The following is a 26,275-nucleotide window of genomic DNA, read 5'->3' as shown; positions in this document are numbered from 1 at the left end:
CTTAGAAAACAAGACACATTTCGTCAGCCTCCTGAGATTGAAGAGGCGTTGTTGCACCTTCTTCACCACACTGTCTGTATGAATGGACCATTTCAGGTTGTCAGTGATGTGAGGAACTTGAAGATTTCCACCCTCTCCACTGCGGCCCCATCAATGTGGATGGGTGCTTGCCCTCTCTGCTGTCTCCAGAAGTCCACAATCAGCTCCTTCGTTGTGTTGATGTTGAGGGAGCGGACACTTTCCTGGCACCACTCCACCAGGGCCCTCTCATCATTGTTGGTAATCAGTACTACCACTGATGTGTCATCAATAAACTTGATGATTGAGTTGGAGACGTGCGTGGCCACGCAGCCATGGGTGAACAGGGAGTACAGGAGCACACACCCGTGTGTGTGTGTGTCTAGAGACCCCTGTTCTGGCTTATCCCATTACACTGAGTGTCACCTCTGGTCTGCTGTGATCTGACCTGGTTTATATGACAAATGAACAAAGGCCATAGATGGACACCCCACTGTTGGTGTGGCTGCAGGGAGAGACACAGCGCAGACTGTTACATGAGGAAGAAACACTGCAGAATAGATAACCTATTCAGGAATACCTTCCTTTAATATTGAAGCCTAAGGAGGATGGTCCACGAAATAAATGTTTGCTGGCAATTTATCTCTTTCTTAAATAAAACAATAAAACATTTGCATTTAATAACAACAATTGCAACTGTAAGAGCTATTTTGACCTTGTTAATTTGTATACTAGAACAGTGGTTCCTATACTGAGTCCCCCCACAAAAATTGAAAATAAAATAATATACACTACCAGTCAAAGATTTTAGAACACCTATTCATTCAAGGGTTTTTCTTTATATTTACTATTTTCTATATTGTAGAATAATAGTGAAGACATCAAAACTATGAAATAACACATATGGAATCATATAGCAACCAATAAAGGCTTTAACAAATCAAAATATATTTATTATTCAATGTAGCCACCCTTTGCCTTGATGACAGCTTTGCACACTCTTGGCATTCTCTCAACCAGCTTCATGAGGTAGTCACCTGGAATGCATTTCAATTAACAGGTGTGTCTTCTTTAAAATGTTTTTGTTTGAGCAAATCAGTTGTGTCATGACAAAGTAGGGGGGTATACGAAAAATAGCTCTATTTGGTAAAAGACCATGTCCATATTATGGCTAGACCAGCTCAAATAGGCAAAGAGTAACGACAGTCCATCATTACTTTAAGACATGAAGGTCAGTCAAAAAAAATGTCAAGAACTTTTATAGTTTCTTCAAGTGCAATCAAGCGCTATGATGAAACTGGCTCTACCGCCATCAGAGTTACCAGCCTCAGAAATGGCAAATAAATGCTTCACAGAGTTCAAGTAACAGACACATCTCAACATCAACTGTTCAGAGGAGACTGTGTGAATCAGGCCTTCATGGTCAAATTGCTGCAAAGAAGTACCTACTAAAGGACACCAATAAGAAGAAGAGACTAGCTTGGGCCAAGAAACAAGAGCAATGGACATTAGACAGGTGGAAATTTGTCCTTTGGTCTGATAAGTCCAAATTGGTGATTTTTGGTGCCATCTGCAGTGTCTTTGTGAGATGCGGTGAGGGTGAACGGATGATCTCTGCATGTGGGGTTCCCACTGTAAAGCATGGAGGAAGAGGTGTTATGGTGTGGGGGTGCTTTGCTGGTGACACTGTTTGTGATTTATTTTGAATTCAAGGCACTCTTACCCAGCATGGCTACCACAGCATTCTGCAGCGATATGCCATTCCATCTGGTTTGGGCTTAGTGGGACTATCATTTGTTTTTCAACAGGACAATGACCAAACACACTTCCAGGCTGTGTAAGAGCTATTTGACCAAGAAGGAGAGTGGTGGAGTGCTGCATCAGATGACCTGGCCTTCACAATCACCCAACCTCAACCAAATTGAGATGGTTTTGGATGAGTTGGACCGCAGAGTGAAGTAAAATCAGCCAACAAGTGCTCAGCATATGTGGGAACTCCTTCAAGACTGTTGGAAAAGCATTCCAGGTGAAGCTGGTTGAGAGAATGCCAAGAGGGTGCAAAGCTGTCATCAAGGCAAAGGGTGGCTATTTCAAAAATCTCAAATGTAAAATATATTTTGATTCGTTTAACACTTATTTGGATACTACGTGATTCCATATGTGTTATTTCATAGTTCTGATGTCTTCACTATTATTCTACAATGTAGAAAATAATACAACTAAAGAAAAACCCTTGAATGAGTAGGTGTCCTAAAGCTTTTGACCGGTAGTGTATATATATATTTTTTAAGGAACTCAGTCTGGTTTTAACTTGCTCTTGAACTTTGTAAAAGTAGAATGCACAAGGTATGATTTCGAAATTGGGTAGTGCATCATCAGTTCCTCTTGTCATGTTAGTCATTGCATACCTTAGAGAGCTATTCATAACTTTTCAGAAATGTACAGATCAATTAGCCCATGTCAGCTAACATTTGATGTTCCTCTAATGCTGAAAGGGGGGCCTGAGTGAAAAAGTCTGGGAACCCCTAAACTAGAAGGCACTGTATTGGTTAACACCTTGGAACTAATATAAGATAAAGTATATACAATGCCTTCGGAAAGTATTCAGACCCCTTGAGTTTTGTTAGGTTACAGCCTTATGCTCTAATTGATTACATTATTTTCACTTCTCATCAATCTACACACAATACCCCATAATGACAAATAAAATACAATTGAAAAAAATTAAAATGTTTGCTAATTTCTAAAAAATAAAAAACGGAAATATCACAGTTAAAGTGTTCAGACCCTTTACTCAGTACTTTGTTGAAGCACCATTGGCATAGATTACAGTCTCTAGTCTTCTTGGGTATAACACTCAAGCTTGGCAAACCTGTATTGGGGAGTTTCTCGCATTCTTCTCTGCAGATTCTCTCAAGCTCTGTCAAGTTGGATGTGGAGCATTGCTGCACAGCTATTTTCAGATTAACCTTCACCCCAGTCTGAGGTCCTGAGCGCTCTGGAGCAGGTTTTCACCAGGGATCTCATTTTTACACTGACATGCACTGTCAACTCTGAGACCTTATATAGAAAGGTGTGTGCCTGTCAACCTGACAGAGCTTGAGAGGATCTGCAGAGAAGAATGGGAGAAACTCCCATTCAGACATTAATCGCTGCCAGAGTACTTACTAAAGGGTCTGAATACTTATGTACATGTGATATTTCTGCATTTGTTATAAACTGGTTTTTGCTTTGTCATTATGGGACAATCTTAGAATAGGGTTGTAAACCCAACAGAATGTGGAAAAAGTCAAGGGGTCTGAATATTTTCCGAAAGCGCTGTATATGTTGTTGGTGAGTAGGTGAACGGGCTTCAGCTCCGGTACGCTCCCGGCCATTTAGATGGTACAATGATTCTCTACACTTGCTTGTTTTGTTACATAAACTGAAATGAGGAGAACTATTAACATTTTAGCAACCAGGAAATGGCAGAGCATTTCTCCATGTTGTACCTATAAGTGAATTAGCCTATCACTCAATATAAGATATTTAGGATTTCTTAGATTTCACTTTTTGACGTTTGTGTTTTCTTTGTCCTATTTTCTGATAGTCTGTTTTCTGCTGCTGCCACTTGGAGGAGCTGCAGTTTAATCACTTTCTTTGTTGTCATTTCAGCCAGTGGAGTAGCTGGAAAAGTAGCAAAGCCCATTCCTATTCCCAACACTACTCTCAGCTTGGCTTTACCTTTAAGCTAGTCTCCTGTCCTCTCCCCAGAATCCATTTAGTTTCAAGAATGGATCACCAGTTATCTTGGCAAGGCACTTAATGGACAAAACACAATTATTGAGTCAATAGTGTAAGAATATGTCGAAGATAAATACACAACGCAGTGACAGAGTACGAGAGGTCAAGAGGACTAGAACTAACGATCAATGGAAATAGTGTTTTTTCTGTAATAGGGAAATATTGATCAATGGTTCAGAGACATGGGGGGAATATGTCTTCTGAAATAGGTTACTTGTTATTTGACCATTGGCTAGTTTTATTGTAACACATTCTAATTGGTCAACAACAGGCTAGGGCTGGGTTAAAAAACTACATGCTGTCCCTTTGTTCTGGGGAGAGAACCACAGGAGAAAATCCCTGAAAGAGCATCACTGAGGACAGGGGAGAATGACCATCTACCTCCCTGTATGATTTGTCCTCTTCGAATAATCCTATTTTCCTCCCCTTGACTTGCTTTGGGGTTTGTGATATTGAAGAGTAACATAAATTGCTAACAACAGTATGATGATTTATTCTGACGTCTAGGTAAATTAAAGGACGCAGAGTAGATGAGCCTAATTTCTGCCCATAGAAATGACATACATTGGAGAGGACAGGTAAAAATCTAAGAGGACAGCACAAAGAGAGCACAGCCAATCGATTTCCTAAGCAGTGTAATTTGGGATGGGTTGTAATTTCGTTCAAAATAAAAGCGTTGAAAAGAAGCATACCTATCTGTTGATAATACCAATTTTGTTCTGAGGAAAGTGGTCAGCCTATTATTATTTTATTCGGTTTTATATTGCGTCCATGGACGATAAATCTTCTGAAACTCTTTCCCACCCATAAAGGTTCAGTGATCTTATATGTGTTTAAAGACATATACAGGTTACTGCCAAAATAAAGGAAACACTTAAGTAAATGAGGGATACAAAGTACAGTATATTAAAAGCTTACTGTTAACAGGCCAGTGCTGTTGTAACATCCATGAGACGCTGATATAATCTGTTGATGTCATCTCCCATTACAGTAACATGACAACATCACAGGCTGCGGGCACCCCACAGAGCAGCTTCTGTTTTGATTGGTCAATAAATGCTGTAGAATCAGCATTGTGTTACTGTAAGCTCTGTCAGATAGTTTACACAATATATAAATGATACAGTACGAAGCCTAGCACCCTCTTCATTGTACTGTGTGCTCAGCTTCAACTAATTTGGCCTAATAAAATGACTAGAGTAAGAGGATGTGATGGTCCTGAGGAATGATTCAATAACGGGGCAGAGGGAGTTCAATAATTGGAGAGGAGTCGTAGATGTCTAATAAAGTATTCTAGTAGCTGTTTGATGTGACACATATTACACATACTCCGTGACCTTTAGCAGTGGAGAGCCATATCTCAGCTCATTAATGTCCACACATCTAATGTGATTCTACGGAAACATTCATCCCTCTCTCATCCCTCTCCAAAAGATGGCAGAAAGTTAATTGAAAAACGTAACAGAGAATGTATCAAAAGGACAGCCAGAGAAATGGTGGACTGTGGGCATAATTTAAGTTCCCTTCCCTTCTGTCCTTAGTCAATGGCCTGTAGATTGCAATCTACAATCTCGTCACTCTGTTTCAGACACAGTAGGATACAATTGGTGAGTCATTCAGACCTGACGAATCAGCCCCCCATCGTCTCCCACATAAAGTCTGCCGCCCCCAGACCCCAATCCCCACCCCTACACACACATGCACACGCACACACACGCACACAACCACACACACTGCAAGTGGTTTTGCATGAGTGGGATAGGTGTGTGATGTGTGTCCACCCTGCAGTGTGTCCACCCTGCAGAGACCCTGAGTCTCAGCTCTAGTGAAGACAGCTCATTACAGAATGCTAGCTCTTCACAGTGAGGCCAGCTGAGTTTACGAGGCAGGCGTTGTTGTGATGTCACAAGGACTGAGACGTGAGTGTGCCATATGATAACTGGAGCATAGGAGACAGCTCACCTGTTTATTGTACTGTGTGTGTGTACGTGCGCACGTGCATGTGTGTTTAGTCTTGTATGATGTCAGCTTGAACTGCTAAGGTCATACAGAATACAGGGCTTTGTTGCAAACAGAAAGAATTATTGACAACATTTTTGTACAAATTTTACCGTGCATGTTCATTCCCATATTAAGTTTGGTCACTTTAATTTGCACAAACAGGCACAGAGTTTTACCTTAGACAAGATCACTTATATAACGAAATAAACAAACCCAACACCTGTGACAGCTGACTCTTGATAAACATACATTAACACCCATGGATTTTTACTTTAATATTTGCATGTAAAAAGGCTTTTGTCCTCTGTCTGAGCATGAATAACAGGTTGAATAATATATTGCATGAATAATGCTCCCCCCCCACACACTCTCTCGCTCTCCCTCTATGTATCCCAGAACTATCTCTCCTGCTCCAGACTCACTGTCCTACTTTCTTTTCACTTCATAGATTCATCTTCTGTATTGCCTTTTCCATTTCTACATCAGCATGTTTAATGTGGCATTGTATAGAGAGTGCTGTTTGTAATTAATTCATAACGGTATGTATGTAGCTTCTGAATAACCCCCAAAAAGTTTCAAGGTTAATTGAATCCTTGCTTTAGCTACAATACCAGTGCACTTTTAAATCCTGCCTGAAAAATACAGTTTCTTTACTGTGCTGTAATTGTACAAAATGTCAGTCAATGACAAAAGACTAGTAGTCAGTCAATCAGTAATTAATGAAGTTGGTCTGTAGTAGAAGCCTACTGCCTCATCTGGCTCACAGCAGAAGTCCTATTCTGCCTGGTATAACCTTGTTCACAAACAGTTCTCATGGGAATCCTTGGGGTTTGAGCCATCACTACTACACCAATATTATCAAGCTGATATTGTCAAGCTAAGCTCTGTCGGTTTTTGTGACTTTAGTACAACAGCAACATTGCCACAACCCTGCATGTGCACTCATGGCACAAGACACTGTTTCAAAGTAACACAAATACAGGATATGGCAGACAACAGTTCTCATGGAGCCTCAATTCAATCAATACAATCAATGCAATACACAGCAACGTTTCCCTTCCCCCTTCTTGGGTATCACAGCTTCAAACTGTGAGGTTGAATTATTTCAAAGAAAAAAAAGTGTTTACCTTTGCACTCCTTGCCTGACAATAGCAACAAGGCTGAACTCACTGTGTGTTTGTGGCTCTTCAGTAATGTCCCACAGGGGCTCTGGCACCATGACCAATTATGCTGCGCTCTCCACAGTCAAATCGATGAGCAGGCAGCCACTGACCAAAGACTCTGTGATAATTGTGTGGGCGTCGTGTTGCTACGGCTGTATTTAGTGTAGATTGTCCAGAGGAGAGGACTGGAGTGGAAGATATACTTTGTGTCGTGGCTCTCAATTAAAGTACATTCTCTCTGCTGATGAGAGCTAATGTCACGCTGGTATAAATTATTCGGGAGACAGGCGCAGGAATGCATAATAAGTTTTTTTTATTAAGCACAAATTACGGCGTACCGTGTAAAGGCACAGAGATGAAGACCAAACAAACACGTAACAAATCAGGGTAGAAACCCAAAACAGAAGAGCGAGGAGAACCTCGAATAAATAACACATGCACACAATGATTAACACACGTGATGGGACCCGTAATCATCTGCTCAATCCACAACGGCACAAAATCCAAAACACACAGCACAGGTACTCACACGCACCAACAGACATAGTAACAATAATCGACAGCCCAATGGTAACCAAATGGCACATATTTACAAATACAATCTGTGGGAATAGGGGCCAGGTGTGCGTAAGGATAGTTCCGGAGGGATCTGTGACAGCTAACACATTTGAATGGCCTTGATTCAGTATTGTTGTTGTCATTGACGGTGTAGACAGGTAGCGTAATATCCTTTAATGGTCCTAGATCCATTGTTGTAGCCATTGTGGTACAATTAAGCCCAGTTTGAAGAAATATATACATTTTGCAGAGTAAAAACTACAGAGGATTTAAATCTATTGTCACAGTGTGGAGACCAAGGAGCAGAGTAGAGCAGAGACCTGGAGGATTAACTGTGCCTTCTGTGGACCGTCATTAAACTATTCTCAGGTAGATAACAGCAAGAAGCACAAGATTGAAATGTGTTTGGTTCTATTAAGGAAGAACATGTTTTTTATTGAACTTTCCATTACACATAGAAAAACAAGTTGCTATCTAGAACCTAAAAGGGTTCTACGGCTGTCCACATAGGATAACCCTTTGAAGGATATGTTTTTATTACAGGTAGAACCCCTTTGGTTCTAGCCCTGTTGGGTTAAATGTAGAACCATTTCCACAGAGGGTTCTACATGGAACCAAAAAGGGTTATTCTACGGGGAGAGCCGAATAACCCCTTCAGAACCCCTTTTTCTAAGAGTGTAGGTGTAAATATCAACAACAGGAATATCCACTTTGCACTGATTATAACAAGTGGTGTATCTCTTTTGTGTGTAACCTCCTAAAAAAGACAATATACACTGTGTGTAATATACATACAGTGCCTTGCGAAAGTATTCGGCCCCCTTGAACTTTGCGACCTTTTGCCACATTTCAGTCTTCAAACATAAAGATATAAAAAACAATCATGAAGTGGAACGACATTTATTGGATATTTCAAACTTTTTTAACAAATCAAAAACTGAAAAATTGGGCGTGCAAAATTATTCAGCCCCTTTACTTTCAGAGCAGCAAACTCTCTCCAGAAGTTCAGTGAGGATCTCTGAATGATCCAATGTTGACCTAAATGACAAATGATGATAAATACAATCCACCTGTGTGTAATCAAGTCTCCGTATAAATGCACCTGCACTGTGATAGTCTCAGAGGTCCGTTAAAAGTGCAGAGAGCATCATGAAGAACAAAGAACACACCAGGCAGGTCTGAGATACTGTTGTGAAGAAGTTTAAAGCCGGATTTGGATACAAAAAGATTTCTCAAGCTTTAAACATCCCAAGGAGCACTGTGCAAGCGATAATATTGAAATGGAAGGAGTATCAGACCACTGCAAATCTACCAAGACCTGGCCGTCCCTCTAAACTTTCAGCTCATACAAGGAGAAGACTGATCAGAGATGCAGCCAAGAGGCCCATGATCACTCTGGATGAACTGCAGAGATCTACAGCTGAGGTGGGACACTCTGTCCATAGGACAACAATCAGTCCTATATTGCACAAATCTGGCCTTTATGGAAGAGTGGCAAGAAGAAAGCCATTTCTTAAAGATAACCATAAAAAGTGTTGTTTAAAGTTTGCCACAAGCCACCTGGGAGACACACCAAACATGTGGAAGAAGGTGCTCTGGTCAGATGAAACCAAAATTGAACTTTTTGGCAACAATGCAAAACGTTATGTTTGGCGTAAAAGCAACACAGCTCATCACCCTGAACACACCATCCCCACTGTCAAACATGGTGGTGGCAGCATCATGGTTTGGGCCTGCTTTTCTTCAGCAGGGACAGGGAAGATGGTTCAAATTGATGGGAAGATGGATGGAGCCAAATACAGGACCATTCTGGAAGAAAACCTGATGGAGTCTGCAAAAGACCTGAGACTGGGATGGATATTTGTCTTCCAACAAGACAATGATCCAAAACATAAAGCAAAATCTACAATGGAATGGTTCAAAAATAAACATATCCAGGTGTTAGAATGGCCAAGTCAAAGTCCAGACCTGAATCCAATCGAGAATCTGTGGAAAGAACTGAAAACTGCTGTTCACAAATGCTCTCCATCCAACCTCACTGAGCTCGAGCTGTTTTGCAAGGAGGAATGGGAAAAAAATTCAGTCTCTCGATGTGCAAAACTGATAGAGATACCCCAAGCGACTTACAGCTGTAATCACAACAAAAGGTGGCGCTACAAAGTATTAACTTAAGGGGGCTGAATAATTTTTCACGCCCAATTTTTCAGTTTTTGATTTGTTAAAAAAGTTTGAAATATCCAATAAATGTCATTCCACTTCATGATTGTGTCCCACTTGTTGTTGATTCTTCACAAAAAAATACAGTTTTATATCTTTATGTTTGAAGCCTGAAATGTGGCAAAAGGTCGCAAAGTTCATGGGGGCCGAATACTTTCGCAAGGCACTGTATAAGCACTGGCCTGGTATGTATTTTTTACATATAACCTGTTGTTAGTAGAAAGAGAAATTGGCATGCTCAGCTCAAATGTTTGTAGTCAACAAATATATTTGGGTGCCGGGTTCAAAAGGCATATACTAGAAGAAAGGAAAAACCCTCACACACTGAAATATACTTAAAGTTTTAATGTCTTTTTTTTTAGCAGCAGAGGTAAAAACAAGTGGACAAGTTTCAGCTGCAGCCTTCATCAGCGTTTGGAGAACAATAGAGATCCACCCATACTTATAGATGATGTCACATTGTTGTTGCTAGTAGTACCAGTGCTTGTCTTGACCACAGTAGTTGGCCAGTACTCTTCTGTTGTTAACCTCCGTGCCACCTGAGGTTAATCCTAATCTGTTGTTTATTGTGGTTTTATATCTAGATTGAACCTATTAGTGCCCAGTAAAACAAACATGGATTATTATTTTCTCCAAGTCCACTTAGCGTAATAGGGACAGCAAAACAAACTAGTATTTGCTCACCCTGGTCCCTTGCCCTGTAATTGTGTGCATGGCTGGTGGAAATGGATGTTATTACAGTAGGCTTTAGAAATAGAGTAGGATTGAATTCTGGCTGGTAATTTACAGACGTTTACCACCTGGGCTCTAATGCAAGCTAATGGGTCAGTGGAGTATAGCACAGCTCCTTACTCACAGGTCATATGCTGGTTTACACACACACACACACACACACACACACACACACACACACACACACACACACACACACACACACACACACACACACACACACACACACACACACACACACACACACACACACACACACACACACACACACACACACACACACACACACACACGCGCACACACGCACACACGCACACGCACACACAAGCCCAGTTTGGTTGCCATGGAGACAAATGTACCCAGGTCAGATAACCCCCATGCGAACTGAATCAACTGATTTGTCTCAGTTGATTACTTGGTCTGCATCTACACATGACTGGATTAGGAAGAGATTAGATGAGGAAAAGTGTAATTTGAGATTTGCCCATGGCTGAAACTTTGGTGTAAACTACTTGCATACAGTGAGTGTCAAAACTTAAAAGATCATGACAAATTTTGCTTTTATTATTGACAGATTTCACCAAGGTTTTGTATACCACCGTACAGTATAGTCCCCAAAACAGTTGTGAAAAACAGACTACCTACTCTGCTACAGAAACAGTTCCTGAAAATTATCAGCAGCTAGAAGTCTACTTTCTTTTCAAAGTCTTGTACCAGACAGCAGTAAGGTTAGACTTAATATTATACCTTTTCTGTGAATAACACTGCTGTATTATTCCTGGCCAAACATTACCTGAAGCAGAAGCATTGGAACTCAAGCTTATATGGTGAGATGTATATAATTATAGAAATGAATAAAGCATCTCTATGGGCCTTTCCTTTTCTCAACAGTCCCCTGTCTGTATTGCTCAGTGTGATCGAAGGCCCCAAGTCTGAGAGGCGGAACACACAATGCAAAAGAATGCCCGGGTCGGGGACAGCCAGAGGGACAACGTAAGTGCACACACATGCATGCATGAGCGCACACACACACACACACACACACACACACACACACACACACACACACACACACACACACACACACACACACACACACACACACACACACACACACACACACACACACACAAGCACACACACACACAAGCACACACGCACACACGTTTATACACATGACACATAAGAGTGTAGTTGCTTGTGTACATCCCAGAGATGGGTACAAGTCTCAAGTCTTAATCTTCGAGTCTTCAATCAAGTCCCAAAGAAATAATGGGCAAGTAAACACGAAACAGGAAGTCATAGGACACCTTAATTTCCCGTATGGAACTCTCCATCTTAGATGTAGTGAAGGTTTTTGAGCTCACATTGATTAATCATTATAGTAAATACTTTTGATAGTTGTTTGGAAGGTGGATAAGTAGTGAAGAAGGATATATTTCACTACGGTACTATTTGTGAGTAATAACACAGTATACAGTATATTCTGCCACTTAAAAACAGATATTTACAGACTTAAACACACAATTATACATAGTATATACATATAGTACCAGTCAAAAGTTTGGACACACCTACTCATTCAAGGGTTTTTCTTTACTTTTACTATTTTCTACATTGTAGAATAATAGTGAAGACATCAAAACTATGAAATAACACATATGGAGTCATGTAGTAACCAAAAAAGTGTTAAACAAATCAAAATATATTTTATCTTTGAGATCCTTCAAATTAGTCACCCTTTGCCTTGATGACAGCTTTGCACCCTCTTGGCATTCTCTCAACCAGCTGCATGAGTTAGTCACCCGGAATGCATTTCAATTAACAGGTGTGCCTTGTTAGAAGTTAATTTGTGGAATTTCTTTACTTCATAATTCATTTGAGCCAATCAGTTGTGTTGGGACAAGGTAGGGGTGGTTTACAGAAGAGCCCAATTTGGTAAAAGACCAAGTCCATATTATGTCAAGTAACAGCTGAAATAAGCAAAGAGAAACGACAGTCCATCATTACTTTAAGACATGAAGGTCAGTCAATCTGGAAAGTTTCAGTCACAAAAACCATCAAGCGCTATGATGAAACTGGCTCACATGAGGACCGCCACAGGAAAGGAAGACCAAGAGTTACCTCTGCTGCAGAGCATAAGTTCATTAGAGATGCCAGCCTCAGAAATTGCAGCCCAAATAAATGATACACAGAGTTCAAGTAACAGACACATCTCAACATCAACTGTTCAGAGGAGACTGTGTGAATCAGGCCATGGTCGAATTGCTGCGAAGAAACCACTACTAAGGACACTAATAAGAAGAAGACTTGTTTGGGCCAAGAAACACGAGCAATGGACATTAGACAAGTGGAAATCTGTCATTTGGTCTGATGAGTCCAAATGTGAGTCTTTTGGTTCCGACCCGCTATGAACTGATGATCTCCACATGTGTGGAAGCATGGAGGAGGAGGTTTGATGGTGTGGGGGTGCTTTGCTGGTGACACTGTCTGTGATGTATTTAGAATTCAAGGCACACTTGAACCAGCAGCGATAAGCTATCCCATCTGGTTTGCGCTTAGTGGGACTATCATTTGTTTTTCAACAGGACAATGACCCAGCACACCTCCAGGCTGTGTAAGGGCTATTTGACCAAGAAGGAGAGTGATGGAGTGCTGCCGCAGATGACCTGGCCTCCACAATCACCCAACCTCATCCCAGTTGAGATGGTTTTGGATGAGTTGGACCGCAGGGTGAAGGAAAAGCAGCCAACAAGTGCTTAGCCTATGTGGGAACTCCTTCAAGACTGTTGGAAAAGCATTCCAGGTGAAGCTGGTTGAGAGAATGCCAAGAGCGTGCAAAGCTGTCATCAAGGCAAAGGGTGGCTACTTTGAAGAATCTCAAATGTAAAATATATTTTGATTTATTTAACACTTTTTTGGTTACAAAATGAGTCAATGTTATTTCATAGTTTTGATGTCTTCACTGTTATTCTACAACGTTGAAAATAGTAAAAATGAAGAAAAACCCTTGAATGCGTAGGTGTGTCCAAACGTTTGACTGGTACTGTATACTGTATGAAGAATTAAAATCCCAAGTGCAACATTTTGCCTAAATGATCAAATAAATTTTGTCACAGTTAGTTTGTTGTTAAATGGAGGAGGTTGTGGGAAGTTTAGGTGTTTGTAGTACCATGAGATGACTGAATGCATGACTGTCTAAAATAATCTTAATACTTACTGAAGTTAAGGTGAAATCCTACAGCGCAGTAAGTCTGTGTATACACTACAGTACTGTACTATCTGTTTCAATCTCTGCTTTGATGCCCATCCCCCGCAGCAGTAAATGGGACAGCTCTATCTGGCCCGCGTCATAGTACAGACGTCTGAAATGAGATTACTTGTCAAGTGTTGCCATCTTCATATCTATCACATAGCCTCTTGTTGTTGTTGTTGTTGTAGATTTTCCCCCTGGAATGATTGGATTCGCTGTCAGGTTGTTTTCAAGGTCACATGTTGTTCATTTTGTCCTTCATCGGTTTGTGTCTGTCTTTCAATTTAATAGGTGGCTGGCTGCATATAAATGCCACGTAAAAATAAACATTGACACAGTCCGAGATACAAAGCTATATGAAATTGGGGAAAAATGTAATTGCTTTCGCTGTATGAATAAGACCTTGCGTTCAAGTGTGGACGTACAGTATCCACATCCAACTATCCCAGAAGGATTCATGCAGGTGTTTTCACAATACCTTTTTCCCCAGGTACAATGCAGTGTAAATATACACAAGATTGGTGATCACAGGGACAGGAAGTTATAGAAGGCCATTCAAGTCCCCTCCCAATGAAACAGAGGAGCAGGAAGTAATCCAGACCTTAGATTTCCCCACCATAGTTGGTAAACAAGACCAGCTTCTGAATGAGTGTGGAATACACACAATACTCATGTGAACCAGCTCTATACATTTTCATACTCATTTGTGTCATCATTCTGTTAACTGGTATGTGTTTGTGGCTTTGCAATTGGTACGGACTCATTCTTCCCCCACTGAAGTTGCATACTGCACCTCAGAGCTAAGTTTCCTTGGTGTAAGGTATTGGAATGCAAATGTATTACTATATCAAATCAAATCAAAAGTTATTGGTCACATATACATGGTTAGCAGATGTTAATGCGAGTGTAGCAAAGTGCTTGTACTTCTGGTTCTGACAGTGCAGTAATATCTAACAAGTGATCTAACAATTCCCCAACAACTACCTAATACACACAAAAAAGAGTGAATTAGAATATGTACATATAAATATATGGATGAGCAATGGCCGAGCGGCCTAGGCAAGGTGCAATAGATGGTATAAAATACAGTATATACATATAATATGAGTAATGTAACACATGTAAACATTATTCAAGTGGTACTATTTAAAGTGGCATTATTTAAAGTGACTAGTCATCCATTTGTTAAAGTGGCCAGTGATTGGGTCTCCATGTAGGCTGCAACCTCTCTGAGCTAGTGATTGCTGTTTAGCAGTCTGAGGGCCTTGAGATAAAAGCTATTCTTCAGTCTCTCTGCCAAAGCTTTGATGCACCTGTACTGACTTCGCCTTCTGGATGGTAGCGGTGTGAACAGGCAGTGACTCGGGTGGTTGTCTTTGATAATCTTTTTAGCATTCCTGTGACATTGTGCCTGTAGGTGTCATGCAGGGCAGGTAGTTTGCCCCCGGTGATGCGTTGTGCAGACCGCACCACCCTCTGGAGAGCCTTGTTGTTGAGGGAGGAGCAGTAGCTGTACCACGATGTGATAAAGCCAGACAGGATGATATCGATTGTGGATCTGTAAAAGTTAGTCAGGGTTTTGGGTGACAAGACAAATTTCTTCAGCCTTCTGTGGTTGAAGAGGCGCTGTTGTGCCTTCTTCACCACACTGTCTGTGTAGGTGGACCATTTCAGTTTGTCGTTGATGTGTATGCAGAGGAACTTAAACTTTCCACTTTCTCCACTGCTGTCCCTTCGATGTGGATAGGGGGGTGCTCCCTCTGCGGTTTCCTGAAGTCCACGATCATCTCCTTTGTTTTGTTGATGTTGAGTGAGAGGTTACCACACTCCGAGTGCCCTCACCTCCCTCTAGGCTGTCTCGTCATTGTTGGTTATCAAGCCCACTACTGTTGTGTAGTCTGCAAACTTGATGATTGAGTTGGAGGCGTGCATGGCCACAGTCGTGGTTGAACAGAGAGTACAGGAGGGGGGTGAGCACGCAACCTTGTAGGACCCCAGTGTTGAGGGTCAGCAAGGTGGACATGTTGTCTCCTACTTTCACCACCTTGGGGGGGGGACCGTCAGAAAGTCCAGGAACCAATTACATAGGGCGGGGTTGAGGCCCAGGGCCTCCAGCTTGATGATGAGCTTGAAAGATACTATGGTGTTGAATGCTGAGCTGTAGTCAATGAACAGCATTCTTACATATGTATTCCTCTTATCCAAATGGGATAGGGCAGTGTGCAGTGTGATGGCGATTGCATCGTCTGTGGACCTGTTGGGGCGGTTTGCAAACTAAAGTGGGTCTAGGGTGACCTGCAAGGTGGAAGTGATATGATCCTTGACTAGTCTCTCAAAGCACTTTATGATGACAGAAGTGAGTGCTACGGGGCGGTAGTAATTTAGCTCAGTTATCTTTGCCTTCTTGGGTACAGGAACAATGGTCGCCATCTTGAAGCATGTGAGGACAGCAAACTGGGATAGCGAGTGATTGAATATGTCCATAAATACACTAGCCAGCTGGTCTGCGCATACTCAGAGAACGCAGCTAGGGATGCCGTCTGGGCCAGCAGCCTTGCGAGAGTTAACACATTTAAACGTTTTACTCACGTCGGCCACGGAGAAGGAGAGGGGGGGGGTGCAGTTATTGTTAGCGGGCTGCAACGGTGGCACTATATTATCCTCAAAGTGGGCAAAGAAAGTGTTCAGTTTGTCTGGAAGTGTGACGTCGATGTCCATGACGTGGCTGGTTTTCTTTCTGTAGTCTGTGATTTCCTGTAGACCCTGCCACATACGTCTCATGTCTGAGCCATTGAATTGCGACTACACTTTGTCCCTGAACCGGAATTTCACTTGTTTGATTTCCTTGCAGAGGGAATAACTACTATTCAGCCATTTTCCCAGACCTCTTTCCATGGTTAAATGCGGTGGTTTGCACTTTCAGTTTTGCGTGAAAGCCGCCATCCATCCACGGTTTAGTTAGAGTAGCAGTGGTCAAGTGTATTACCCCACGCATAGTGCATTCAATATGCTGATAAAATTTAGGTAGCCTTGTTCTCAACTTTGCTTTGTTAAAATCCCCAGCTACAGCTACAGGATATATGGTTTCCAGTTTCCAGTCCAGTGAAGTTCCTTGAGGGCCATCTTGATGTCTTCTTGAGGGGGAATGTACACAGCTGTGATGATAACTGACGAGAATTCTCTTGGTAGGTAATATGGCCTGCATTTGATTGTGAGGAATTCTAGGTCGGGTGAGCAGAAGGACTTGAGTTCCTGTATGTTGTTATGATAACACCATGAGTTGTTAATCATGAAGCATACACCCCCGCCCTTCCTCTTCCCAGAGAGGTGTTTATCTCTGTCGGCGCGATGCATGGAGAAGCCCGGTCGCTGAACCGATTCAAATTTAGTCTACCTTCTTGTCAAGAGACTGAATATTGGCGAGCAGTATACTTGGGAGCAGCGGGCGATGTGCACGTCTACGGAGTCTGACCAGGAGGCCGCTCCATCTGCCCCTTCTGCGGCGTCATTGGGTCGGCTTCTGGGATTAGATCCATTGTCCTGGGTGGTGGTCCAAACCGAGGACCCGCTTTGGAAAGTCGTATTCCTGGTCATAATATTGGTAAGTTGACGTCGCTCTATATCTATGGGCGGCAGCGTAGCCTAGTGGTTAGAGCGTTGGATTAGTAACCGGAAGGTTGCGAGTTCAAACCCCCGAGCTGACAAGGTACAAATCTGTCGTTCTGCCCCTGAACAGGCAGTTAACCCACTGTTCCCAGGCCATCATTGAAAATAAGAGTATGTTCTTAACTGACTTGCCTGGTTAAATAAAGGCAAAATTTAAATTTAAATTTAAAAAATCCAATAGTTCATCCCGGCTGTATGTATATTAAGCACAGCTACCGGCCTGGGCCTTTTCACATCTGGAAAAGTCCTGATTATGATTCTAATCATGAGGAAATCATGCACTGTCTGTGATGATGCTTATGACCTGGCGGTGTGATGCATCTGTGAGCTATCTACCGTCTTAGAGGGAGGAAGACAGAGACGATTGGCTGCAAAAGGAGAGCAGGAGAGCAGAAGAGAAAGGGTCTAGAAGATGAGTGCTAAGCGTTGCAGTGTTCTACCCCAGAAGGCATTGCAGATTAGTGAAAGATGGGGATGAATAAGAAAGAGAGACAGATAGGAGAGGGAAGGCGATAGCATTAGAGCAAGAGAGGTGGTGAGAGGAAGGAAAGGAAGAAATAGACATGTATCCTTCCTGCACCAGGAGGGAGGCAGCAGTGGGGTAGAGTGGGGACACATTTCAGACTAATGAATACCTAACATAGGAACTAACGGGCCGGACAATCAGGGCCTTGTGTTGATGAAAAGTCATGAGTCTCCTTATGTACATTGCCATGGCTACGCAGACGCAACAGTGGCCAGACTGAATGTAATGAGAGAATAGAGATGGACCAGACACAGCTCCAACTCCCCCTGGATGGATCCCGATCTCCTATTAGGGCCACATCAGGGGATCAAGCACACTGTTTGTTTGGAACTATGAGGGCTAGGAAGGGAGGAGAGAAGGGATGAGAGGAACAGGGAGAAGTGTTGAGTGTTGTATAGGAGCTGAGGGCTTTACTCCATATGGGTGGGGGGTGGCACTGGCCAAATTGGTGCCTCCCCATTCTCATTGGATCAGAGCGCTGTCAATCTGGCTCAGATTGGAAATAAAAGGAGGTGGGTTTGTTCTGGCAGTTCAGTGGCTGACTTTAGGACGATGTGAACGCCTTTGAGCAGGCGAAGGCTGTGATTGGCTAGCTGGCTTTAGGACTATGCAGAGCGCAGCTGCAGTAAGTGACACTGAACAGCGTGATTTCTCTCTCAGTTGAGTTGACGAAAGCAGTGGAAGATGACTAGTAAACTATTGTTTGACTTGATAGGAAACTAAACTAGAGTTTTTAATTCTGGTGCTTGCAGCTCATTGCTCTATGGCATGTGTTTGTCCTAGAATGTTATGTACAGTATGTCCCTTATCGACTGAGGTGAATGAAGCTACAGCAGCCAAGGTGATAATATAATTTTAGAGCTTTTAAATTGTGGAAGTACAGTAGGCCTAAATCCGCTTTCAAAATAATTCTTGGAGGGGGAAAAAATTGCATGGAGGGGGTGTTAATACTGAACATGATGTATCTAACTTTAATATTTCCCTATTTTCATTTTTAAATGAATTTACTTGAAGAGATTAGGGCAGATACAAAATAACAGTTGAAACAGTTGTTCAATATAATGCATCATAGTTTAAGCCACTTTTGAATGCTATTTGTGATAACAATTTCCGATTTCCCATGGCCACCTATGACTGGTTCTTGATCCCCGACTAAAAACAAAAGTTTATGGTCCCTATAGATCTGAAAGAACTGGATGGGAATTAACAATATAATGGCGACTCCGTCTAGTTTAATAGAGGGCTAAGTGGAGCTAGTACACCTTAAATTGGATCTGATCCTCAAATATCGTCTTTTTTTTCATCCACCTCTGTATGTCCACGTTTCGATCTCAATGACAAACAACGGTGGGCTCTGTGACGGCAGATGTGATAATCGCTGTGTTTGTATCACTGACACACCGGCAGAATGTAAACAAGCTTAATTGTTTATTTGATTCTGCTCATTGACCTCCTTATGTATTTATGAGCAAGCGATGCGATCAACTGCATTTTTCACACAGGTAATTAGATTAGCAGGCATCTGAATAAAAGGCCCGGCACCCTGCGAACTTAATTCATTTTTAACCAGAGCTCAGTGTAGCATGACTGGGATTGTTGCTGTTGTGTCTGTCTGTCTGTCTGTCCATCTGTTTTCTCTGTCTGGCTGTCCGTCCGTCCGTCTGTCTGTCTGTCTGTCTGTCTGTCTGTCTGTCTGTCTGTCTGTCTGTCTGTCTGTCTGTCTGTCTGTCTGTCTGTCTGTCTGGGAACGTAGGTGTCTCATCTCTCTGATCGGTTGTACACCTTGTGTAAAGAAACATTATCTTCTGATCAGCTGTACAGTAGAAGTGACATATGTAGAGGAGAGTGTGAACCAACACTGTAGCTCACATTTAGTTCTACGAAAGACATGGAAAGGCCACCAGAGTCCACAGTTTTTTAAAACAAGTTATATTTAACCTCTGCTTAACCTGGGAATTCCCAGTGGATAGTGTTGATATGTCAGATTTGTCTTTCCCATGATGGAGAGGCTGAGGCAAAATAGTTATTTGTATGATGGCAATCTCACCTTGATACAGAAAGTTTCTGTCAACTCAATAGGAAAGATATTAACACCGTTTTGTCAGTTTGCTAGTAAATGTTGAGGTGACTACCAGTGTATTGATGCCTGGAGAAGTTGGTATACTCACATTTAAAAAAAAAAAATCTAAACAGCCTGCCAGGCGAAGGAAAAGCGCCATGTCTGAAAAATTATGAGAAACAGTGACATATTCTAAATGACCCTAAAAAAAGATTAACCCCATATTGGTCTTTCTAGGTCAGGCCAACCCAAGCCGTACTGTGCAAGTAAACTAATAGTAGGTCTACTATTGAAATAGATAAATGAGGCTGTCAACTGAGTCAGAAATTCACAGATAAAAATTTTTATTATCAGGTTTTTGCTCTCAAAGTCTCAAATACTTTTTTAATAGAAAAATAACTGAATTGCAGGTTCTACGTCCACAACAATAATTCAACCACATCAGGAGACCACTTTTACGGTATTTGAAATTATTTAAAAGGTAGATGTTTGAGTGTAGTTACCCTTTAATTCAAATCAAATCCAATTGTATTTGTCACATGCTTCGTAAACAACAGGTATAGATAGACTAAGAGTGAAATGTTTACTAACCAACAATACAGAGATAAAATCTGAAAAATAACAGAAAAATTATAACACAAGGAATGAATCCACAATGAGTAAGGATAACTTGGTTACATAAACAGGGTACCAGTGCAGAGTTGATGTGCAGGGGTACGAGGTACTTGAAGTAGATATGTTTACAGTGCATTTGGAAAGTGTTCAGACCCCTTGACTTTTTCCACATTTTGTATTGTTACACCCTTATTCTAAAATAGACAAACTACACATTTCCCTCACCAATCTACATATAATACCCCACAATGACAAACAAAAACAGGTAATATTTTTTAAAGGAAATACCTTATTTACATAAGTATCCCTTTGAAATGAGACTCAAAATTGAACTCAGTTGCATCATGTTTCCTTTGATTATCCTTGTTTCTACAACTTAATTTAATTCCACCTGTGGTAAATTCAATTAATTGGACATAATTTGGAAAGGCCCATACCTGTCTATATAAGATCCCATGGTTGACAGTGCAAGTCAGAGCAAAAACCAAGCCATGAAGTCAAAGGAATTGTCCGTAGAGCTCTGAGACAGGATTGTGTTGAGACACAGATCTGGGGAAGGGTACCAAAACATTTCTGGAGCAATGAAGGTCCCCAATAACACAGTGGCCTCCATAATTCTCAAATTGAAGAAGTTTGGAATCACCAAGACTCTTCCTAGAGTCAGCCGCATGTCAAAACTGAGCAATCAGGGAAGAATGGCCTTGGTCAGGGAGGTGACCAAGAACCCGATGGTCACTCTAACAGAGCTCAAGAGTTCCTCTGTGGAGACTTGAGAACTTCCAGAAGGACAACCATCTCTGCAGCACTCCACCAATCAGGCCTTTATGGTAGAGTGGCCAGACAGAAGACACTCCTCAGTAAACGGCACATGACAGCCCCCTTGGAGTTTACCAAAAGGCACCTAAAGACTCTCAGACCATGATAAACAAGATTCTCTGGTCTGATGAAACCAAGATTGAACTCTTTGGCCTTAATTCCAAGTTTCAGGTCTGGATGAAACCTGGCACCATCCCTATCGTGAAGCATGGTGTGGCAGCATCATGCTGTGGTGATGTTTTTCAATGGCAGGGACTGGGAGTCTAGTCAGGATCTAGTCAGGATCAAGGGAAAGATGAATGGAGCAATGCACAGAGAGATCCTTGATGAAAGCCTGCTCCAGAGGGCTCGGGACCTCAGACTGGGCAATGGTTCACCTTCCAACAGGACAACGACCCTAAGCACACAGCCAAGACAATGTACGAGTGGCTTCGGGGCAGGATAGCATTGGACTATAACATTGATGTATACGTTGATTCGGTGAGCGAGTTCATTAGCAAGTGCATCGGTGAACTGGAACCCACGGTGACCATTAAATCCTTCCCCAACCAGAAACCGTGGATTGATGGCTGCATTCTCGCAAAACTGAAAGCACGAACCACTGCTTTTAATCATGACAAGGCGGCAAGGCTGCAAGGCGACCGTAAACATGACCGAATACAAACAGTGTAGCTATTCCCTCCGTAAGGCAATCAAACAAGCTAGGCGTCATTATAGAGACAAAGTAGAGTCACAGTTCAACGGCCCAGACACGAGACGTATGTGGCAAGGTCTACAGTCAATCACGGACTACAAACAGAAAACCAGACCCAGACAAACTAAACAACTTCTTTGCTCACTTTGAGGACAATACAGTGCCATTGACACGGCTCGCTACCAAAACCTGCGGGCTCTCCTTCACCACAGCCAACATGAGTAAAATATTTCAACGTGTTAACCCTAACAAGGCTGCCGGCCCAGACGGCATCCCGAGCCGCGTCCTCAGAGCATGCGCAGACCAGCTGGCTGGTGTGTTTATGGACATATTCAATCAACCTCTATCCCAGTCTGCTGTTCCCACATGCTTCAAGAGGGCCACCATTGTTCCTGTTCCCAAAAAAGCTAAGGTAACTGAGCTAAACGACTATCGCCCCGTAGCACTCACTTCCATCATCATAAAGTGCTTTGAGAGACTAGTCAGGGTTTTATATCACCTCCACCCTACCTGACACCCTAGACCCAATCCAATTTGCTTACCGCCCCAATAGGTCCACAGACGACGCAATCGCAACCACACTGCACACTGCCCTAACCCATCTGGACAAGAGGAATACCAATGTAAGAATGCTGTTCATTGATTACAGCTCATTATTTAACACCATAGTACCCTCCAAACTCGTCATTAAGCCCTGTGCAGCTGCGTCCTGGACTTCCTGACGGGCCGCCCCCAGGTGGTGAGGGTAGAAAACAACATCTACACCCTGCTGATCCTCAACACTGGGGCCCCACAAGGGTGTGTTCTCAGCCCTCTCCTGTACTCCCTGTTCACCCATGACTGCATGGCCATGCACGCCTCCAACTCAATCATCAAGCAGACGACACTACAGGGGTAGACTTGTTTACCAACAACGACGAGACGGCCTACAGGGAGGAGGTGAGGGCCTTCGGAGTGTGGGGTCAGGAAAATAACTTCACACTTAATGTCAACAAAACAAAGGAGATGATCGTGAACTTCAGGAAACAGCAGAGAGAGCACCCACCTATCCACATCAGTGGGACAGTAGTGGAGAAGGTGGAAAGTTCCTTTTAAGTTCCTCAGCGTACACATCACGGACAAACTGAAATGGTCCACCCACACAGACAGCGTGGTCAAGAAGGCGCAACAGCGCCTCTTCAACCTCAGGAGGCTGAAGAAATTTGGCTTGTCACCAAAAACACTCACAAACTTTTACAGATGCACAATCGAGAGCATCCCGTCGGGCTGTATCACCGCCTGGAACGGCAACTGCTCCGCCCATAACTGTAAGGCTCTCCAGAGGGTAGTGAGGTCTGCACAACACATCACTGGGGGCAAACTACCTGCCCTACAGGACACTTACACCACCTGATGTCACAGGAAGGCCAAAAAGATCATCAAGGACAACAACCACCCGAGCCACTGCCTGTTCACCCCACTATCATCCAGAAGGCGAGGTCAGTACAGGTGCATCAAAGCTGGGACCGAGAGACTGAAGAACAGCTTCTATCTCAAGACCATCAGACTGTTAAACAGCCATCACTAACATTGAGTATCTTCTGCCAACATACAGACTCAATCTCTAGCCACTTTAATAATGAATAATTGGATGTAATAAAGCTATCACTAGTCACATAACCAATGGCACTTTATGTAATGATTACATACCCTAAATTACTCATCTCATATGTATATACTGTACTCGATACCATCTACTGCATCTTGCCTATGCCGTTCGGCCATCACTCATCCATATATTTATATGTACATATTCTTAATCATTCCTTTACACTTGTGTGTATAAAGTAATTGTTGTAAAATTGATAGATTACTTGTTAGATATTACTACACGGTCGGAACTAGAAGCACAAGCATTTCGCTACACTCGCATTTACATCTGCTAACCATGTGTATGTGACCAATAAAATTAGATTTGATTTGATTTGAAGTCTCTGAATGTTTTTGAGTGGCCCAGCCAGAGGTCGGACTTGAACCCAATCGAACATCTCTGGAGAGATCTGAGAATAGCTGTGTAGCAACACTCTTCATCCATCCTTACAGAGTTTGAGTGGATCTGCAGAGAAGAATAGGAGAAACTCGCCAAATACAGGTGTGCTAACATTGTATCGTCAAACACAAGAAGACACAAGGCTGTAATCGCTGCCAAAGGTGCTTCAACAAAGTGCTGAGTAAAGGGTCTGAATACTTGTATCAATGTGATATTTCCGTTTTTTAATACATTTGCAAAAATGTCTAAACCTGTTTTTGCTTTATCATTATGGGGTATTTTGTGTAGCTTGATGAGGGGAAAAAAACAATTTACTTAATTTTAGAATAAGGCTGTAACATAACAAAATGTGTAAATGTAAATGTAAATGTGTAAAGAGTCAAGGGGACTGAATACTTTTGAAAGCGCTGTAAGTAGGGGAAAAGTGACGAGGCAAAAGGATAGACAATAAACTATAGCAGTAGCATATGTGATGAGTCAAAATAGTTAGTGCAAAAAGGATCAATGCAGATAGTCTGGGTAACTAATTGGTTAACTATTTAGCAGTCTTATGACTTGGGTGTAGAACCTGTTTAGGGTCCTATTGGTTTCAGGCCCGGTGCACTTGCGGTGCAGTGGCACAGAGAGCCATCTATGACTTGGGTGGCTGGAGTCTTCCACAATTTCATATCATATCAAATTTGATCTGTCATATGCGCCGAATACAACAGACCTTACCGTGAAATGCTTACTTACAAGCCCTTAATCAATAATACAGTTTTCTGAAAATAGAGTTAAGAAAATATTTTTTTTAAAACACAAAATAACAATCAAATCAAATCAAATGTATTCATATAGCCCTTCGTACATCAGCTGATATCTCAAAGTGCTGTACAGAAACCCAGCCTAAAACCCCAAACAGCAAGCAATGCAGGTGTAGAAGCATGGTGGCTAGGAAAACTCCCTAGAAAGGCCAAAACCTAGGAAGAAACCTAGAGAGGAACCGGGCTATGTGGGGTGGCCAGTCCTCTTCTGGCTGTGCCGGGTGGAGATTATAACAGAACATGGCCAAGATGTTCAAATGTTCATAAATGACCAGCATGGTCCAATAATAATAAGGCAGAACAGTAGTTGAAACTGGAGCAGCAGCATGGCCAGGTGGACTGGGGACAGCAAGGAGTCATCATGTCAGGTAGTCCTGAGGCATGGTCCTTGGGCTCAGGTCCTCCGAGAGAGAGAAAGAAAGAGAGAAAGAGAGAATTAGAAAGAGCACACTTAAATTCACACAGGACACCGAATAGGACAGGAGAAGTACTCCAGATATAACAAACTGACCCTAGCCCCCCGACACAAAATTCTGCAGCATAAATACTGGAGGCTGAGACAGGAGGGGTCAGGAGACACTGTGGCCCCATCCGAGGACACCCCCGGACAGGGCCAAACAGGAAGGATATAACCCCACCCACTTTGCCAAAGCACAGCCCACACACCACTAGAGGGATATCTTCAACCACCAACTTACCATCCTGAGACAAGGCTGAGTATAGCCCACAAAGATCTCCGCCACGGCACAACCCAAGGGGGGGGGGCGCCAATCCAGACAGGATGATCACATCAGTGACTCAACCCCCTCAGGTGACGCACCCCTCCCAGGGACGGTATGAAAGAGCCCCAGTAAGCCAATGACTCAGCCCCTGTAATAGGGTTAGAGGCAGAGAATCCCAGTGGAAAGAGGGGAACCGGCCAGGCAGAGACAGCAAGGGCGGTTCGTTGCTCCAGAGCCTTTCCGTTCACATTCCCACTCCTGGGCCAGACTACACTCAATCATATGACCTACTGAAGAGATGAGTCTTCAGTAAAGACTGAAAGGTTGAGACCGAGTTTGCGTCTCTGACATGGGTAGGCAGACCGTTCCATAAAAATGGAGCTCTATAGGAGAAAGCCCTGCTTTCAGGGGGTGTCCAGGGGGTACCGGTAAGGAGTCAATGTGTGTGGGTACAGGTTAGTCGAGGTAATTTGTACATGTATGTAGGGGTAAAGTGACAATGCATATATAATAAACAGCATGAGTAATGAGTAGCAGCAGTGTAGGGGAGGGGGGGGGGTGTTAATGCAAATAGTCCGGGTGGCCATTTGATGAATTGTTCAGCAGTCTTATGGCTTGGG

The 26,275-nt window shown here is 42.6% G+C and overlaps 1 protein-coding gene across 1 annotated transcript in view; it reads left to right on the top strand.

Annotated features, from left to right (window-relative positions):
* Nucleotides 1-26,275, top strand: part of LOC118392985 (cAMP-specific 3',5'-cyclic phosphodiesterase 4D) — an 80,545-nt gene that overhangs the window by 22,714 nt on the left and 31,556 nt on the right. The window contains exon 2 of the mRNA XM_035785088.2: nucleotides 11,364-11,465. Coding sequence (XP_035640981.1) covers nucleotides 11,424-11,465 — 42 coding nt within the window. The 5' untranslated portion in view covers nucleotides 11,364-11,423. The remainder of the gene's footprint in view (nucleotides 1-11,363; nucleotides 11,466-26,275) is intronic.

The sequence above is a fragment of the Oncorhynchus keta genome, chromosome 14 (assembly GCF_023373465.1).
Source record: "Oncorhynchus keta strain PuntledgeMale-10-30-2019 chromosome 14, Oket_V2, whole genome shotgun sequence".
In the NCBI taxonomy this organism is placed as follows: Eukaryota; Metazoa; Chordata; class Actinopteri; order Salmoniformes; family Salmonidae; genus Oncorhynchus; species Oncorhynchus keta.
The sequence above is the reverse complement of the archived record's forward strand: the minus strand, read 5'-3'. Positions and strand labels throughout refer to the sequence as shown.